The 13,930-nt window shown below is 43.0% G+C and overlaps 1 protein-coding gene across 9 annotated transcripts in view; it reads left to right on the top strand.

Moving 5' to 3' along the window:
• ZNF462 (zinc finger protein 462) overlaps nucleotides 1-13,930 on the top strand; it is a 157,154-nt gene that overhangs the window by 48,200 nt on the left and 95,024 nt on the right. For all 9 annotated transcript variants that reach the window (XR_006058577.2, XR_006058576.2, XM_042242925.2 and 6 more), the window contains one exon: nucleotides 12,559-12,808. Coding sequence is in view for 7 of the 9 variants with exons in the window: in XM_042242925.2 (XP_042098859.1) it covers nucleotides 12,586-12,808 (223 nt within the window). In the remaining 2 variants the exon portion in view is untranslated. The remainder of the gene's footprint in view (nucleotides 1-12,558; nucleotides 12,809-13,930) is intronic.

The raw sequence follows: 13,930 nt of genomic DNA, 5'->3' as shown, positions 1-13,930 counted from the left end.
TGCTAACTGTAGGACTTGACAATTTTTAATGATGTTAAGCCCTTATCCACAAAGCCCATAGGGTCATCATCAGTGCAAGGGGCTTATCACTAAAGAAAGATGGACCAGTAGCATGCCTTAATGTTGGATTTTTCTTGAAACATTATAGTAAAATGCCCAAATCAGAAAAATAAAACTAAAAAACTCATTATATCATAGGACCAGAAGGCTGCTAAGATCATTTTGAATCATAGAATATTTGAGCTTGCTGATCATCTAGTCCAGAGTTTCCCAGGCCAGGACCACATGAAAGGCTTATGAAGGCAGGTGGCTTATATTCAGAAACTGAAAATACCTCAAGACCACTCGTGACAGGGTTTCCTGCCTCCCCATTTTTGTCATTTTGGACCAGATCATTCTTTCTTACGGGGTTTGTCCTATGCATTGTAGGATGTTTAGCAACATCCCTGGCCTCTCCCCATTAGGTGCCAGTAACACCACCTCCTCAACCAGTTGTGAGAACCAAAGATGTCTCGAAATAATCCTGGGCTGGAGTCTGTGGGGGCAAGATTGCCCCTTCTTGCGACCACTGCTCTATGACAGCATAGGATAGGAGAAGAATCTAACTCTCACGACCAATCTTTTTATGTTCATTTGGAATCCAGTCATTCCTAAGGTCTGATTCATTCATTCATTTGTTCATTCATTCAACACATTTGCAGAGTACCCGTGGTGTGAATTGTCTCCAGTGCTGAAAACACCCATGTAAATAGACAGGCCTGGTCTCAGGGTGCCTCTGTTCTTGCAGAGGGAGACACCCACAGGTGTCCTAGCTGCAGTGAAGCAACTTACAAGGTACTTACCATGGTAGAGAGGATGTGAGTACAGTCAGGGTTGTGTATGGGGACTCAGTTTCATGGGAGTAGGGAAAGCAGGCGAGTTAGATGGAGTTGCGAGGAAGCTCCTAGCACTTTGAGCCTAGAACTGCATGAGGAGCGGGCAGCCATATAAAACAGGGCATTTATTTGTCTCTGAGTATAATAAAAAGTGAAGGATGAATTAAGTCAGAAAAAAAAATCTTTCAAACTGTGAGAAGAAAATTTCATAAAACCCTCCCATTTTACAAAAAGGTTGACTATCATAATCTAATCTCTTTATTTAGCGAATAGTCCAAGTAAAGGCTTCCAAAGACTTGTTCAAGGTGAAGGTGGCAGGAGAGGTTGTCACACCTGCTGAGAACAAATTCTTTTACTTGTTGGAGAGGCATTTCTGTATCCTTGTCATTTTTTTTTTTTAAGCAGCTCGATAGTGAATAAGCTGAAAAGTTGGTTGCAAAGTGAGATTTATCATTAAGGATTTATGGAATGTGGGGCTTGGTCAAGTACCTGAGCCACTGTAGTGTTTTCACATGGTGATAAAAAAGAAAACTCTGTTGTGTTGGCAGACAAATGTCTTAACTTTCTGCTTAGAAGTTCTTGAGGTGCAGCAAGTAAACTTAGTTGCTGAGAGTAGATTGAAGATTGCAAGAGAAAAGAAATTCCTTCGGTTTAGTTCAGTCGCTTAGTTGTGTCCAATTCTTTGCATCCCCATGGACTGCAGCACGCCAGGCTTCTCTGTCCATCACCAACTCCTGGAGCTTACTTGAACTCATGTCCATTAAGTTGGTGATGCCATCCAACCATCTCATCCTCTGTCGTCCCCTTCTCCTCCCACCTTCAGTCTTTCCCAGCATCAGGGTCTTTGCCAATGAGTCAGTTCTTTGCCAATGAGTCAGTTCTTTGCATCAGGGTGACCAAAGTATTAGTTTCAGGTTCAGCATCAGTCCTTACAATGAATATTCAGGACTGATTTCCTTTAGGATAGACTGGTTGGATCTCCTTGCAGTTCAAGGGACTCTCAAAAGTTTTTTCCAATACCACAGTTCAAAAGCATCAATTCTTTGGTGCTCAGCTTTCTTTATAGTCCAACTCTCACATCCATACATGACAAGTGGAAAAACCATAGCCTTGACTAGACGGACCTTTGTTGGTAAAGTAATGTCTCTGCTTTTTAATATGCTGTCTAGGTTGATCATAGCTTTCTTTCCAAGGAGCAAGCATCTTTTAAATTCATGGCTGCAGTCACCATCTGCAGTGATTTTCGAGCCCCAAAATATAAAGTATCTCACTGTTTCCATTGTTTCCCCGTCTATTTAAATTCCTTAGCTATCATTAAAAAATATATATTCCTAATTCTTGGGTATCTGCCAAATCCGTACATAAACACATAGTGTGTTTTTCCTATTTTCCTGGAATAGGGGTGGGTGAACCAGTGGATCTTAATAAGAGGGAAGACAGCCTTCTAATGATTTCTGATTGAGGTGGAAACCAAGGGGAGAAAATAAAAAGTCACAATCTTCATGAACAGGAGGACTTCAGAGTGTTCACAGTTCACGATTCACACAAGCCCAGCCACTGTTTACCTTTCTAGAAAGCAATCTGCTTAAGGCTTTCATCCTGACAGGGTAGTTAGATCAGGAACTATGGTGTGATTATATTTTGTCAAATATAAGAAAGACTGGAAAGGTCATTGCCTTGCCTGAGTCAGGGCTTTGTGTACCACAGATAGAGGCATTCTTGGGGCAATTCTCATTTAAAGGAAGTGACTTGTCTGAATCTTCTGAGCGAACCATGAGCACAAAGCCATGAATAAGTCTTGCAGGGATTAAATTGGGATTTTTGTGGGCTTTTCCTCAAATACAAGAGGTTCTTCCTTATACTTCCATATACTTTCAAAAGCCATAGATCCTTTCATTTTGTTTTATTTTTCTCCAAAAGTAATAGAGAGCAAGGTAAGTTGTTCAAATGGTTTCTGGATTCATTCACTCTGTGTGTGTGCTTATCTCTCAGTGTCTGACTCTTTGTGACCCCATGGACTGTAACCTGCCAGGCTCCTCTGTCCATGGAATTTTCCCAGCAAGAACACTGGAATGGGTTGCCATTTCCCTTTCCATTTCACTCACTGAAACTGTAGAATTTAGACTTGGTGGAGTTGGCCTGACTTCCTGGGCCAGGCACAGATCTGGCCCTGAAGACAGGCCCAAGGCCTGTGGTCATGGAGACCTTCAAACCCACAGAGGAGCTGCTCAGAGCGTGGTTTGGTCTTTCACGTTGTGGAAGATGTCTTTGAATGCAGCTTGTGCTTACTCTGCGTCTTAATCAGTTCTGTAATGAAGACCCAGCAGCATATCTGCAACTTCCCTTTAATTTTACAATTTTTATAATGAGAGTTCTTGTAGTGTGCAAAGTGCCTGTGGAAATGCAGCCAGCATTCTGAAGAGTCTATGAAGGAACACCGTGATTCTCTGTCTCCGCCATTGGGGCGAGGTTTGGCTTTAGAGGAGAGAAATCGGGTCTTTCTTGGTCTCCAGGCTCAGACAAGAATGTCTTCAGAGTTTCCAAGGAACTTCCAGATGGACCCATGACATTTCAGAGAATTCATTCAATCCAGAGAATAGTTTTCTGTCATTTGGAAGAACAAAACGAGCTGGGATCTCATTTGTCATGGTTGCCTTTTGAGAATTTTAGCATGTGGAGGCGTCTTCATTTGTTTTGTTTCCCAAGGAGAATATTGTTGAGACGCTTCTCGGAACAGGATTTATCTGGCGAACTGCAGGTTCCCCTTCCCAGACAATGAAGTCTAAAGCTCCTGAGATACCACCCTGCTTCCTCCCTTTCTTTTCTAGTCCCTTCTCTCCTCTTTTATCTCCTTGTTCAAATCACACGCTTCCTTTTCTAAGGACAGGAGAGCTGGCAGGCTGCCTATTGGCCTGTTGGCCTCAATTAGCCTTATATCATTGCAAAGGAATGCATGAATTCTCCAGAAGGTATGTACTATCTCTTTCTGTATTAGACACTCGCTACCTGCTTTCATAATAGATCACTCAGAATGGCTTCTTGTTTACATATCTGATACTTTTCGGCGGGGGGGGGGGGGTGTCACTTGGATTAAATCATCTTATTTGAATAATGATCCCCAAGGTACCTGTTATGAAATATTACTCCAGCATGCTCTGTAAAACTTGAAAACTTGATTCAGGAGAACAAAGCTAAAATAAGAGAGAACCTGAAGACTAGCATCCTTGGTGGGAAGGGGGCTGGGGTTATTAACCTGCAGACTGTCTGCTTCAGACTCTGTCCTGGAGATATACCAGGCCAACCACATGAAACAGAGGCCATCCATGGGCATTGGCAGCACTCAGGGTCACCTGGTATTTCTTTGCTGCTATTTAAATTCTGTCTCATCTTGAGGGTTACATATGTGATTGCAAATTAATCCTTTCTCTTCTGAAAATTTGGTTTTGAGGAACAGCTGTGTCTCCCTTCTGAATTCCTTAATTATTTATCCTTCCTGATATGTTAAACCTTTCATTAGTGTGGTGAATTGCCAAGAGTACACAGAACTGCTTAGATCATGTAGCAAGCAGTGTAAACATTGGATAGGACATTTGAAGACACCACATGGTGAGCCAGGATCTATAGTTGTACCAAATGTGGGATTGATGGAGGTAGCTTGTTGAAAGTTCTTTGTTGGTTTATTTTGCTGGCTTATTATTTTGTTAAATCACTATACCATAGGAAGAATATGTATGTCATTGGTAATTATTCCGAAGTGTTATAACAGAACTCCTGCTAAATTTGGAGGGCACATGCCCATGTCTGAGTTCAAATTAAATCAAGAAAGTTATTTTATATCTACATACACATATGTATATATGTATGTATAGAGAATAAGCACCCTATGATACATGTGTGTGTATATGGGCATGCATGGGCTCTGGGGTGTGTGTGTGTGTGTGTGTGTGTATGCATATTATGTATTTACATTTGTAAGTATGATTCTATAACAACTGTTCCTTTTCCCGAAAGGAGGTTTTACCTCCATTTCTTGGAACACTCCTGGTTGGAAAGATGCTTTAAATGATTTTTAAGTTATTAGCACTGCCACTTGGACTATGACAAGAGTAAATGATAAGTAGTGATACACAACACACCTTGTTGCTGAAAGTAGCAACCCACACATGCAAGTGGATTCATGATTTTTTTCCCCTCATTTTTCAGCCTAAGCATGAAAATTCTTCTTTCTTCCCAAATCACGTTCCTGGGGCTTGACATGAAAGGTGCTAACCTCCCAAAACATCCCGCAGCTCTTTGACCTCATCATAGCAACAGTTTCTGATCTCAAATACATTTGCATTGTAGCATGATCTTTTAAGTTTCTGATTTTTCTGTCTTTCCAGCTGAACAGTTCCACAGTTTATGCATTCCACTACCTGACCTTGGGTAATTGGTTTTTCCATTCATAGAAAAGGAGAAAGTAAAAGCACAGACAACAGGTGGTCACTAAAGCCTTTTCTCAGAGTTATGATTCAGGAGAACTGGGAAGTTCAGTGTCTTATAAATGAAACTGGGTTTCTGGAGTGGACAGAGGAAAGGCATCTTACGGTGTTTCTGGTTCTATTTCTCAAAGGCTTTGAAGCATATAATTAGTTGCTCCTGAATCCCTGTGGCTGCAGTGCTTCACGGCTTTATTTCTGGTCTGCAGTCCTTCAGTCAGGGAACAGTGTAGGTCCAGACAAGGCCTGCACGTTTTCATGTGGACACTTCCTGGAGACAGTTGGGATTTTGATTGAAAATACTCATGCTGCATGCAAGCTTGGAGAACAGTGCTCCCCAGGCTGACCTGGGTGCAGGTTGGTGGTGGCAGGATTGTGGAAACAGCCTCCAGCAACCCAGGGTGCCTCCCTTCTCCTGTTGGGTCTGGGCAGTGAGTGGGGAAGACACAGCATGAACCCCTGGAATGTAACCTTTCACTTTCACAGGAGGAAAACAGAGGCATAATGGGCCCCTGGAAATTCTAAACACAGAACATGGTGGGCAGATGGTAGAAATTAAAATTGGTGATTTTAAAGAATTGAAGTATAGTTGATTTACAATGTTGTGTTACTTTCTGATATACAGAAAGTGATTCAGTTATACATATATATGTATAATATATTCCTTTTCAGATTCTTTTCCGTTAGAGTTTATTATAAGATATTGAACATATTTCCTTGTGCTGTACAGTAGGACCTTGTTATTTCATATATAGTAATTTGCTAATCTCAAACTCCTAATTTATCCTTCCCCCCATTCCCCTTTCCCTTTTGGTAACCATAACTTTATTTACTATGTCTTTGAGTCAGTTTGTTTGGTAAATAAATTGACAATTGCTGTTTTTAAGATTGAGAAAGAGCAGCCAGTGGCCATTCTTTCCATTTCCCTGTTCTCAAGTGTATATTCCCAACCGTTCACAAGATCTCTGGATTTTCCTTAAAAATGTCTTCAAGAGTTTATGCAACATGAAAGTTGGGTTTTGGGTTTTCCATCAAAACCCCACCGCGTGAAACACCCAGCCTATAAATGTAAAGTGAACAAACCAACCAGTGGTAATCAGTAGTACTGCAGAGTCATGGAAAGTTGGAATAGTCTAAGAGCCTAGATCATTCAGGTATGACCTAAATCAAATCCCTTATGATTATACAGTGGAAGTGAGAAATAGATTTAAGGGCCTAGATCTGATAGATAAGAGTACCTGATGAACTATGAACAGAGGTTCGTAACATTGTACAGGAGACAGGGATCAAGACCATCCCCATGGAAAAGAAATGCAAAAAAGCAAAATGGCTGTCTAGGAAGGCCTTACAAATAGCTGTGAAAAGAAGAGAAGCGAAAAGCAAAGAAGAGGAAAGATATAAGGATCTGAATGCAGAGTTCCAAAGAATAGCAAGAAGAGATGAAAAAGCCTTCCTCAGCGATCAATGCAAAGAAATAGAGGAAAACAGCAGAATGGGAAAGGAGAAGGTAGTGGCACCCCACTCCAGTACTCTTGCCTGGAAAATCCCATAGATGGAGGAGCCTGGTAGGCTGTAGTCCATGGGGTCACTAAGAGTCGGACACGACTGAGCAACTTCCCTTTCACTTTTCACTTTCATTCATTGGAGAAGGAAACAACAACCCACTCCAGTGTTCTTGCCTGGAGAATCCCAGGGACGAGGGAGCCTGGTGGGCTGCCGTCTATGGGGTCGCAAAGAGTTGGACACGACTGAAGCGACTTAGCAGCAGCAGCAGCAGCAGCAGAGATGTCTTCAAGAAAATTAGAGATACCAAGGGAACATTTCATGCAAAGATGGGCTCGATAAAGGACAGAAATGGTATGGATGGACCTAACAGAAGCAGAAGATATTAAGAAGAGGTGACAAGAATACACAGAATAACTGTACAAAAAAGATCTTCATGACCAAGATAATCACGATGGTGTGATCACTCATCTAGAGCCAGACATCCTGGAGTGTGAAGTCAAGTGGGCCTTAGAAAGCATCACTACAAACAAAGCTAGTGGAGGTGATGGAATTCCAGTTGAGCTATTTCAAATCCTGAAAGATGATGCTGTGAAAGTGCTGCACTCAATATGCCAGCAAATTTGGAAAACTCAGCAGTGGCCACAGGACTGGAAAAGGTCAGTTTTCATTCCAATTCCAAAGAAAGGCAGTGCCAAAGAATGCTCAAACTACTGCACAACTGCACTCATCTCACACACTAGTAAAGTAATGCTCAAAATTCTTCAAGCCCGACTTCAGCAATATGTAAACCGTGAACTTCCAGATGTTCAAGCTAGTTTTAGAAAAGGCAGAGGAACCAGAGATCAAATTGCCAACATCCGCTGGATCATGGAAAAAGCAAGAGAGTTCCAGAAAACATCTATTTCTGCTTTATTGACTATGCCAAAGCCTTTGACTGTGTGGATTACAATAAACTGTGGAAAATTCTGAGAGAGATGGGAATACCAGACCACCTGACCTGCCTCTTGAGAAATTTGTATGCAGGTTAGGAAGCAGCAGTTAGAACTGGACATGGAACAACAGACTGGTTCCAAATAGGAAAAGGAGTCCGTCAAGGCTGTATATTGTCACCCTGCTTATTTAACTTATATGCAGAGTACATCATGAGAAACGCTGGGCTGGAAGAAGCACAAGCTGGAATCAAGATTGCCGGGAGAAATTTCAATAACCTCAGATATGCAGATGACACCACCCTTATGGCAGAAAGTGAAGAGGACCTTAAAAAGCCTCTTGATGAAAGTGAAAGAGGAGAGTGAGAAAGTTGGCTTAAAGCTCAACATTCAGAAAACTAAGATCATGGCATCTGGTCCTATCACTTCATGGGAAATAGATGGGGAAACAGTGGAAACAGTGTCAGACTTTATTTTTGGGGGCTCCAAAATCACTGCAGATGGTGACTGCAGCCATGAAATTAAAAGACGCTTACTCCTTGGAAGAAAAGTTGTGACCAACCCAGATAGCATATTCAAAAGCAGAGACATTACTTTGCCAACAAAGGTCCGTCTAGTCAAAGCTATGGTTTTTCCAGTAGTCATGTATGGTTGTGAGAGTTGGACTGTGAAGAAAGCTGAGTGCCGAAGAATTGATGCTTTTGAACTGCGGTTTTAGAGAAGACTCTTGCGAGTCCCTCAGACTGCAAGGAGATCCAGCCAGTCCATTCTAAGGGAGATCAGTCCTGGGTGTTCTTTGGAAGGACTGATACTAAAGCTGAAACTCCAGTACTTAGGCCACCTGATGCGAAGAGTTGACTCATTGGAAGAGACTCTGATGCTGGGAGGGATTGGGGGCAGGAGGAGAAGGGGACGACAGAGGATGAGATGGCTGGATGACATCACCGACTTTATAGACCTGAGTTTGAGTGAACTCTGGGAGTTGGTGATGGACAGGAAGGCCTGGCGCGCTGCGATTCATGGGGTCGCAAAGAGTCGGACACGACTGAGTGACTGAACTGACTGACTGAACTGAGAGGTTTCACGTTAGGAGGACTAATCACATTAGGTGTTAGCTTATTTAGGAACAAACCCATATTCATCTGCCTGCCACGGCATCATCTTGGATGGTGTTGAGAGTCTAGTCTTCCGATGCCTGTTTGACCTTGAATTGTCTGGAGATATTGTGTTGGGATTAGGAGATGGGGGTGGGGGGTGCTTGTTTGATTTGTAGATTTATCTCATGACCTTTTGAAATAGCATTTCTTTCTAGTTAGTTCAGAAGCTTTCTCTGCTTTTGATTTTGCTGATTTGGTCAGTGGGAAAAAAAATATTACTAATAATCTCACTATCGCAGCTGTATTTTTAAATAAAGTAGATAGGAGATCAAGGCTGTTAACTTTAAATCATCATTTGGTAGCTATCAGTGTCTGGTTTAGCCTTTTAGGGTTGCTGTTCTTTCTGGGTTGATGAAACAGTCAAATATGCAGGAGCGTATTTCTCATCTTTGTTCCCATCTTTGTTGTTGGCTTCTCAGAGGATTACCATCTGCTGCAAAAACATCCTTGGGTTGATGAATGGGTCATCCTCAGGTCCAGCTTTCCTCCTCCTCCTCTCACTTCTTGCCCATGTGTCCGTCCTCAGTCTCATAAACACATCAAGTCTCTGTGTCTTTGATTGTTGAGGCCATGCTGGCAATTTCTGTTTTCTTCTTCTGTCAACGTCTCCAGGAGCAATATGTGCACAAAGACAAAATGCCTTTCAGAGGAGGCTACATCCTCATTTCAGGACATCAAATTGAAGGCCGTTCAGCCGTACCTGACGCTGGTTCTCTTGGCAGCCTGGAGATTAACCTCTTCCAAGGCTCTGCACTATTTTTGAGGTAGAGTCTGCAACAACATTAAAGCTAGAACCCATTAGGAAATCGCTTTCATCATCTCTTCTTTTTCCAAATCAGGGCCTTTTTTTTTTTCCTGATCTCCTAACCCTTTAATCTCCTTTGTAGCAGAACAAGAAGGCTGTTGATTTCTGTTTGCATCCAGTGAAGTCTGAATCCTTGATAACAGCTTTGGAAGACACCAAGATATTAGAGACCCATGTGGAGAGATGAGTTTCATCTCTGGGTGGAGGACTTAATGCCAAAGGTGTCCTGCTTTCCTTGAGCAGAACTGTCATTTTTTTGGTGGATGTAGTGAGAATGAGGCTCAAACTTTCCAAAAGACACACAGCAGAAAGCCTTCTGTTACATTATGTCTAAAGGCTTGAAGTTTTGAAGGGAAGAGATTTTGTTTTCCTCCCGGCTACACAATGGAGCTTTCAGAGAACCTCTTTTAAAAGGAATAGCTACAGCCTTTGTGTTGAAGGGTGTGCCTGTTGGCAGGGTCTGCTGATGCAGACAGACTGGCTGGTGATTAACAAAGGTCATTAGACTTTGGAATCCGGCAAGCAGAGTCGGATGGTATGTCTTCTGTGTGTGGAAGGACGACTCCCAAGAAGCCAAGGCATTCTGGAGGTTCCCCCCCTCCAGCACACCCCCAAAGGCTGCTGGAGAACAGGGTCATGTCCAGGAACGTCCTGCAGTAACCAGGGCTGTGCTGGGATGAACGTACCAGCCCATCAATCATGGGATAAAAGAACCTTCGGGAGATCCTTGGTGAATGACATGTGAGGAGGAGAAAGGTGCTGCTTTTTCGGGAAGGAGTGAAAACAGTTCCTTCTTTGTTGAGAGGAGGAGGGCAGAGGAGGGGCCCAGACTGCTCCTCTCCTGTTTCCTCTGCCTGTCAGCCTGGCAGCATCCATCCCAGAGAAGCCATGTTGTGCTCGGAGGGGAAGCTCTGAGCTAAAATGGCCGCTCCTAAAGCTCAGAGGACTAGGGCAGCTTAGTGAGTCTTAGAGCTTCAGTGACGCAGGAGCTCCTATCTCTTGAAAGTGTGATAAACACATTCAGCAGAGCTGTGGCTTGTTTGGCTGAGATGAAAGGACTAAGCTGGGGGGATGGGGAGCGCACCCTGGATGATCCGCCTTTTTGCTGTGAAGTGTTCTAAATGCAGGAGTCGTCTGCACTATGGAAAAATTTGTTTTCAGGTCTAATGGGCTCTGCGAAAAGGAGAAGTGGGGTGGGGCGTCCGTGTCGGCTGTAATTTGATCCAGAGCTGATAGCAACCTCTTCCACACAATTTGGGTTGGTGCTGAGACAGAAAAAAGCTGGTGTGGCCCGGAACATGGAGGCTGAGTTAGCTGAAAAGAAGTCTGGTGCACAGTTCAGGGTTTATTGAAAAAGGAGAAACTGCTGGGTGAAAGGAGAGAGGGTAGATAAGTGCCTCTCGCCCTACGAGCTCAGGCTGTCCAGAGCTGGACTTGCCAGGAGTTATTTTCACAGGCTATCAGCAGGAGCATTCTTTCAGAGAAAATCCTCCTGTCATAGCGCCTTTCACTACATTGACAGATTCCTCAACTTTATTCCTCTTGCAGAAATAATTGATCTTTTACAATAAAAGTATAGGAAGGTGCTAAATACGACCAAAGTAGTGAAAGGTTTGGCTGTGGCTTTTGTGCTTGGACATCTGGTTCTAGATTTCATTGGCTTCGTAGAGTCTGCCATGAGCTCAGTGAAGTAACTCCGTCATTAGGATAAGAACTGGGTATCTCAATTCAGGATATACATGAAGATAGGAAGGGCATGCCTTCTAATACATTTTTAACTTCTTAATGGTGAGTCTCTCCATTGAGTTTATGGGAAGCTATGTGTATCTTTCAGTCACACAGTAAATAGCAGGGCAGAAGTGGCCAGGGCAAGTTTTGCCTTATTCGAAATCAGCTTCCCAGCTTTTTATGCCCAAGTATGTACTTCACATTCATAAAGGGGAAAAGTGGAAAAAGAGGAGGTCCTGCCTTAAAAGCCCTTCTTCCAAACCACATGTGTTTCTGTTGCCTTAGTGTGAATTGAGGGACCAAGGTGCAACTTGAAACTAGAAACTGGATTGTCATCTAGAGTTGGTTGTTTGAGAATCTCATGAGAAATATTTTATGACCTAATTAGATTGGAGAAGCTGTTAGGTTATAATTGGTAGGTAGTAAAAAGCAAATAACCATTTAGCTCATGAAAAAAAAGAGAAAAAAAAAACCCTGTGTAGGAAAGGGAAGGAAGAAGGAGGTGTATCTTAATATCAGTTAAGATAGTAGAAGAATGAAAAGTATAGTAAAAGCTTTTTCCACTGCTACTCTGAGGTTCCACACTGTTTCACCATTTGCTGGTAAAACATTGATGTTCTTGTATTAAAACTGCTAATGAAGATTGAAGTTTACTCTTTCTTCTATATGGGCAGTCTCTTTACTTCTGAGAAGATTCCGGTTCAAAAAGAAAATAGGTCTCAGCCAGAATCAAAGTCAGTATTAACTTACCAAGAAATCTGAAATCAGTCAAGACATTGAGAAACTACGACAACTTTTGAAGTATTAAGGGTTTTTGTGACAAATGGCATTTGAAGATATATGAAGCTAGAAAAAGTTTATCTTTTTTTTTTTCCTCCTTTCTTTGAAGTTATGATGTCAAGGACACCATTCCTATTATGTCTGATTTCCTTTCTTTGACCACTGTTGCATCTGGCAAAGTCCAGTGAGAGAAATTGGCTGATACTGGAATTCCTCCATTAGTGGACTCATAGCCCCACCAGCTTGGGGGTATGCAATGAGTGCAGGCCTTAAGACGTTTTGTTCTGCCTTCTGCCCCAGGTTCCTAATGTGAGAGAGTAGACCCAGATGATGGAGGTGCTTCAGTGTGATGGCTGTGACTTCAGAGCCCCATCTTATGAAGATCTCAAGGCGCACATCCAGGATGTCCATACGGCATTTCTGCAGCCGACGGACGTTGCTGAAGACAATGCGAATGAGTCACGATCTGGGTCCATGAATGCCAGTAACCAGACAGAGGTGGAGTTTTCATCTATAAAGGATGAATTTGCAATTGGAGAGGACTTAACAGGTAAATCTGTCCTAGGATTGATGCGTCTGGTGTATTTCACTACCCTCATCTATTTTGAGCCTATAGCTGTAGTTCTTTTTTAAAATGTTTTGACAGGAAAGTAGGGTTTACTGGTGGGCATGAGTAAGGAGGCGATAGCATCAAGACTCTAACGAGTGCAGAGCCCGCCATTTGTCCAGAGGGCCACCATAAGGGGTGTATTTGACCCCACCACCATCTGGGATGAGCCACTTTTCTGCACCATATTTCCAGATTCGTCTGCAGGAAACTTAGTAAATCCCCACTTCCTGGAGGAGTGGCTCTTCTAGTGGCCTGGGAACTTGAACTTGGCCCTGTGGAGGGCCTCAGTCACATACTCCTTGTTCTACAACTTGATATGAATGGATATTATGACTTGGCCAATGTGAACCCCGGCCACTGTGTCTTGGGGCTTTCTAAAGTCCCAGCACATACCCTGTCTGGAGCCTGGCTTGGGGTTGGCATGCCAGTCAGGAATGTCCCCTGGAGGGGACTGTCCTCAAGTTCCTTAGAGCAACCTGTATAGGCAAAGGCTGTGTACCCTACTGAGGCAGCTGTAGCCATGGTTCTTGACATGCACAGCTCCTACAAAGTTTCTCGCTCCTTGTGAGCCATTTTTCTTTTCTCTTTCACTGCACCATACAACTTGAGGGATCTTGGTTCCCTGACCGGAGATTGAACCTGGGCCATGGCAGGGAAAGTATAGAGTCCTAAGCCCTGGAGTCCCCCTTTGTGAGCCATGTTTGTGATTTGGGCATCATGTTTCTCTTATTGAGTAGCCCAGGCAATAGTCCTTTCAGCTTCCTTATGTCACTTCGCTTCCTTTCAACTTGGAGCATAAGGTAGTATCTTGGAAAGTTCTAGAATGAATATCGCAGTTTGTGAAACTTGCACAGCTCTGTGGCGCATAGAGATGGGGGGAGTCTTGCACCTGAAGCCGAGCACTGCCTTCCATCCATGAGAGGCAACATGTGGATGTTCATTAACACCGTTACTACTCTTCAGGGCCTCATCTTGAGATGTTAGGCCTTTTGAATGTGATGTTTATTAATGAGGAATAATTGAAAAGCAAACTGGATTTGCATGATTGAGTTTCTTGATTTG

Source organism: Ovis aries, chromosome 2, assembly GCF_016772045.2.
Source record: "Ovis aries strain OAR_USU_Benz2616 breed Rambouillet chromosome 2, ARS-UI_Ramb_v3.0, whole genome shotgun sequence".
NCBI classification, from domain to species: Eukaryota; Metazoa; Chordata; class Mammalia; order Artiodactyla; family Bovidae; genus Ovis; species Ovis aries.
Note: the sequence above shows the minus strand (reverse complement) of the source record. Positions and strands in the feature narration are given on the sequence as shown.